Source organism: Gossypium hirsutum, chromosome A09 (genome assembly GCF_007990345.1).
Source record: "Gossypium hirsutum isolate 1008001.06 chromosome A09, Gossypium_hirsutum_v2.1, whole genome shotgun sequence".
Lineage (NCBI taxonomy): Eukaryota > Viridiplantae > Streptophyta > Magnoliopsida > Malvales > Malvaceae > Gossypium > Gossypium hirsutum.
In genome coordinates, this window is record NC_053432.1 from 29,311,656 (window position 1) to 29,317,800 (window position 6,145).

The 6,145-nt window shown below is 30.0% G+C and overlaps 1 protein-coding gene across 1 annotated transcript; it reads left to right on the forward strand.

Moving 5' to 3' along the window:
- Positions 1-5,530: 5,530 nt before the first annotated feature.
- On the forward strand, positions 5,531-5,842 carry LOC121205985 (uncharacterized). The gene has a single exon (XM_041076137.1). The coding sequence runs from the start codon at positions 5,531-5,533 to the stop codon at positions 5,840-5,842; it is 312 nt and encodes a 103-aa protein (XP_040932071.1).
- The last annotated feature ends 303 nt before the right edge of the window (positions 5,843-6,145 follow it).

Sequence of the window (6,145 nt, forward strand, 5' to 3'; positions counted from 1 at the left end):
TAGAAAATTCAAAACTGCAGGGGTCACACGGCTGAGACACTCCCCCGTATCTCAGGCCGTGTAACAATAGAAATAGGGATATACGATCGTGTCCCAGCCCGTGTTTGTGCCCATGTAACTCTCTAACTTGGGTCATACGGCCAAGCTACATGCCCGTGCGTCAAGCCGTGTGCTAGGCCGTGTAACTGCCTGACTTGAAACCTTTAAAACTTATAGGGGACATACGGTTGTGTCGTATGGTGGTGTGTCACACATGGCTGAGACACATGCTCGTGTTTTAGGCCGTGTGGACAAGAAATTGGCCATTTCTTTCACCCGTTCAAGCATGTACCTACAAGCAATATGCACATATAATCAAGGCATCAAAACATACCAAAACATGCATAATAAGACCAATTCAATAGGCCATTTATCCATCCAACCAATATGCCATATAGGCACCTCAATTACAACCAAACAACTACACCTAAACTTATGTCTAATTGGTCATATTTCATCCAAACACATTTAGTTCAATTCCATATCAAAGCATACCACAATTGATCACATTACAAACATACCAACACTTACCACTTGGGTCATAAAATCATGTATCAACTTGACTATATTATCATCCAACCCATAAGGTATTAAAAGTACCACAAATTTAAAGCAACATTTACATGCCATAAACATCAACTAGCCATTAAACTAAATTCACCTATACATGCCATTATAACCTTGACTAAAACATCAAAATCTACCGATAAAATCGTTGGATAGTATGATAGGTCTCCTACGAGCTTCCAATCCAATCAAGCTTCTGATAATCTCGATTACAAATATGCAAGAACGGGATCACTAATCTGAGGCTTTAGCTTTTCCTCAATCTAGATTCGTACAAGATTTACCTTGATATGCAATAAAAGTATCTAGTCGAATGTTCAAGCTCCTTCAATGGAGTCTTCTTAACCTAATTTCGGTGGGGATGAACCAGATGATAACTTTTGTTATCTATTTATTTATTTTACTATACTTATTTACTAAATTACTTATTTAACCTTTATTCTACTAAATTACTTATTTAACCTTCATTATTAACCTTAAAAATCACCTATTTAGTGTCCATAAAAGTCCACTAACAATAAAAATGGTCTAATTACCATTTAAATCCATTCACATTTAAGTTTCATAGCAATTAGACTCCTTTAAATACTAGAACTCTACTTTTACACCTTTTATGATTTAGTCCTTTTTACTAAATTAAGCATGTAAACGTCAAAATTTCTTAACAAAAATTTTATACGACCTTACTAATATTCCGTAGACACTTAAATAATAAAAATAAATATTTACACGTCAGAATTGTGGTCCCAAAACCACTATTTCATTTTCACTAAAAACGGGTTGTTACAAAAAAAACTCCCCCACCCTGTTCCTCTCCCTCTCCCCTTCCCCCACCCGCACCCCCGTCACTGTCCCTTCCCTCCCCCCATCGTCTCTCTTCCTCTCCCTCTTTGCTAGTTTTCTACTGCAATAACAACAGCCTGAAAGAAATGATACCAAACATAGAGATGACCATCATTCTTCTCCTCCCATATCTGTCCACGAAAACCATACTAACAAAGTGTTGGAAAAAGTAAATTTTTTGGAAGTTTTGAGGCATATTCTTGTTTAGTAAAGGTGGAGATTTGAATCATAAAAATATAGTTTTATATTATACCCCATGAGACCTTTACAACAATATATCATAAGCTCTAAAAGGTTGAGTGGTGAATGAGAAATTGATGCTCAAAGTAAGCCACTTGTGAATTATGTTGAGGAAAATGGAAAGCTTAATCTCATATTGGTTAGATATCAAGTGTGGAATATGTTTATATATATTAACCAACTTGGTGGTTATTGAATGACTAAACTAATGCTCTCCTTCGTGCACAGGGGGTGCAAATCCAAACTCGTCGGGGTTGGGGGCACATGTGGGTGACGCAAAATATCCAGACCGATCGGGTCTTTCTAGGCCTGCGGATATTTTAGCCCAATACGTAATCTTATTTTTTTCTCAACAGAGCTTATCTGTTTGGAATTTAAAGGAGTTAATGGCTCCTTTAATTCAAACGTTAATTTGGGTTTAATGGCTCCTTAATTCACGGACGTTATTGGCTCCATTAGTCAAAATTTCTAAAAGTTCTTCATTTGAATTTTATTTAGAACCAAATAATTTGCAAGAAAAGATACACACTGAATTTTCCAAAATTTTGAAAGATCTTTTCCCTGCATATTTTTTGAACCATTTCCGATGATAGACGAAGTCAAGGCTACAGTTCGTTGATCACTACAAACGTGCTACTATTGTGCTTATCTCGTTATTGCATCCTAGGAGATAGTCGACTAATGTTTCTCTAACACCAAAAGAGCGGCCGAATCTATCTTAAGGAAACTATGAAAATAGGCCTCAGCTACCAATCCGTTTTTCCTACCTACCTACGAGTATAATATTTCAATCCAACCTTTATTTCTATTTTTCAGATCATATATATGTATATCTATATTGTTCTGGTTTGATCTTGTGATTTAAATAAATATTTTACATTACTGTTTATTTTACTAACGTGTGTGCAATACAAACTAGTCGACAACATTGAGACCAGACGTGATGAGAAAAAGCATCAATGTTGTCTTGTTCGAAGCAAATCCAACAAACTGAACTATTGTCGGGCTGTAATACATAACAATATTGACACCCAAAAACTGTTGCATAACCTGAACCATCACCCCAGCATAGAGTCCCCTTCACACAACAACATTGCTTAAAGCCCTTTTCAATTTTACTATCAAATTATCCCCAATGGCATGTTCATCAACTTTCTCTACTTCAATGAAGTTTCTAAGAGCAATAAATTCATATTTGACTTCATTAACAGGATAAATCTTCTTTAGGAAAAATCTTTATTAGCAATCAATTATAACTAAATTAATATAATATGTAAAAGTTGATGACTAAATTTGTTATTATACCGATTTTTTAACTACCACAGCAACATGTCATTTGTGATTTTAACGGGAGTGATAAAAATGACCGAACTATGTAACTTGGGTGTTTAAATTGTAAACTTTTTTAGGGTGCCTAAAATAAAATTTTTTAATAATTGAGTGACTATCAATGTACTTTACCCAATTTTTTTCAATTTTTAATTTTAATTCCCTTTATTTTTGAGATATAGATTTCTCTATTTTTATTTAATAATCATTAGTCCCTTTGTATTCTTACTCTTTGTTAACGTATACAAAATATTCTATAAAGTAAAATTTTTTAATGTTTTTAATAAAAAAAATTAAAATTATATTTAATAATACTATAATTTTTATATTGTTAACATTATTATATATATAATAAAACGAACTTCCCTATCAGGAAAAAAATAAACAGAGTTTTAGAGAATTGCAAGCCAGCGTGAGGGATAATATCAAAAAGTTGAAAAAATAATATGAAATAATTGAGAACTCTCCTCCCTAATTTCACCTAAATCATAAGAAGAGATTTGTTGGAAATTGAAAAGTAGATGGATAGTTTATGAAGTTTTCCTTACAAATTGCATCATATTTTTGTTGGCCCGTCTTGCATTGACGCTGACCAATTTGTCCTCAAACTTCTTGCCTTATTTACGTCAATGATTTTACTTCCCGACAAGTACTAGGCAACGCTTTGAGTTGTTAATTAAACTCTTATTGCACAATTAAATATCACACTCGTTAACATCAACTAGATGTCACCTAAATTGAGATATTTGAATGTGTTATTAAATAAAAGTTTAAAAATTAAATTAAATTATTATTTTTATTTAATATATGTTAATTTTATTATTTTATATTTAAAATAATGAAAATATTTTAAAAGTTCTTAAAATTTTATTATATTTTAGAAATATTTATGAAAAAAACCTTAAAATTTTATTAAATAATATTTAAAAACTATAAAAATATAATTCATTTTATCAAAGTAAATTTAAAAAACCAAAAATCGAATCGAACAGAATCGATTTGTGATAAACAATTCAAAAAATATAAAAAATTTGATCGAATCGAACAGGTATCACCTTAGTTTTTGATAATTTACTGTCTAAAAGAAAGGAGGCTATTCATCCCATAAAATATTACTCACCAATTTATGAATGTATCTTGTATTTCACTTTTTATTTATTTCTGAACCATATAAATATAAATTATAAAAATATTAATCATGAAACTGAAATATGTATTAAAATTTTCAAATTAATTGTATTTAAACATGTCATATCTTGCTTATAGTAGATTTTTTTATTTATTAAATGATTCATATTTAAATACAATTATCCACCAAATATGTTATACCACGAGCTACTAAATTTAGTTAATTATATATTATATAGAAGAAGGTATGTAAAAAATTTTAAATTTTAGTAAAAATTTTGAATTCTAAAATTTTTCTCTAGGTCCCATTTTTAAATTAAATTTTAAATATTATTTTTTTTTCATTAATAATAATAAAATTCTAAATAATAAACAATTTTAAATATCATGCATTAAATTAAAATTAAAATCTCGCAAATAATATAATTACATGTAACAATGAATTCTTATTAAAAAATCTTTAAATATCATCAATTTTGAAAGTCTAATATATTCAAAATATATTATAAATTTTAAAATTAATTATATCTATCTATCTATATATTTTTTAAAGAGTTTTGGTTCACTTAGCGTATACATCATATTTATCTTGTATGGATTTATAATTAATTGTGTGTAAATTTCAACATAGTCAAAACATTATAAAATATTGTTAAAATAAAATATCTAATAATTATATTTTTATAATAATTTTTAAATTAATCTTTAATTTATCAACTATATGTTTTAATATAATTCCATGGTAATATATGCATCATATATAAATCTTATTAAGTAAAAGTATCATGATAACTCTTATACTAAAAGTTGGAATGTATTTTTTTCCTATACTCAAAAAATGGGTAAATTAATCTTCTATATTAGATCAAAGAATAAATTAGTCATTCTAATAAAAATTTTAATCATTTCTACTATTACAAACTAATCCCTATATATTGGTATAAAGAACACGTGGTACGACACATGTCACTATTTGATTATTCTGTTAGTTACGCTAGCTTTTAATAATATAAATGGATGAAATTTTAAATAAATACAACTAATTTGTTTCTTGATCTTAGATATAAAGACCAATTTACTCATTTTTAATATAGATGACAAAATATTATCTGAATTTTAATACAAAAATTTTCATACTACTTTTACCACCTATTATTATATTTTTGTATTTAATAATATCTGAGGAAATACCCTACCGCTTTCTTTGAACACAACTACCTACTAACACAAGACACCCGTCCATAGAAGTAGCATATAAAAAGCACTGATATGTTTCTTTTATTTGTATCCCTCCAGTATTCCCTCTGTTTCATCAACAATACAAAAAGAAACTCATCTCTCTTTTCTTACCTCCTCCTCCTCTTTCCCAAGCAAAACCAAAAGCATGAAGAAATCTTGGGCGCTAATCGATGCAGCCTCGTGGGGTATCGGCGCAGCCTTATTGGTCTTAATATTGATAGGTTCCATCAGCGCAAACTCTGTATCGGAGAAAGCAGATGTGAAAGGGATGAGCCAACTGTTGAACCGACCTTGTGATGAAATCTATGTGGTAGGAGAAGGGGAGACCCTTCACACAATCAGCGACAAGTGTGGCGACCCTTTCATCCTTGAGCGCAACCCTCACATCAATGACCCTGATGATGTTTTCCCTGGCCTTGTTATTAAAATAATTTCTTCACCTGCTAGAAAACTATAGACTGGTTTTGGTCGTCTTCTTTTTTTCTTCTTCTTTATCATGTGAAATAGGAGATAAAAGCCTTTGTGATAAGTTCAAGGCTCAATCAAACCTTTGTGATACATGGAGATTGGATTCTCCAACAAAATTTCAGCTTTGTAATTAGTAAAAGAAAAAAAAAAGGTTAATTTTTTAAATGGGAACTCATAATATTTTTTTATCGAGTTAAAGAAGTAATGAGGTGTTGTTGCAGCGTTCTTTGTAATTTGTTTCTTGGAGAATATCTTGATTTCAAATTTAGTTAATGTTTATATCATTTATCAA

Coding starts and splice junctions, on each gene's coding strand:
- LOC121205985 (XM_041076137.1), top strand. CDS start 5,531: ATGAAGAAATCTTGGGCGCTAATCGATGCAGCCTCGTGGGGTATCGGC.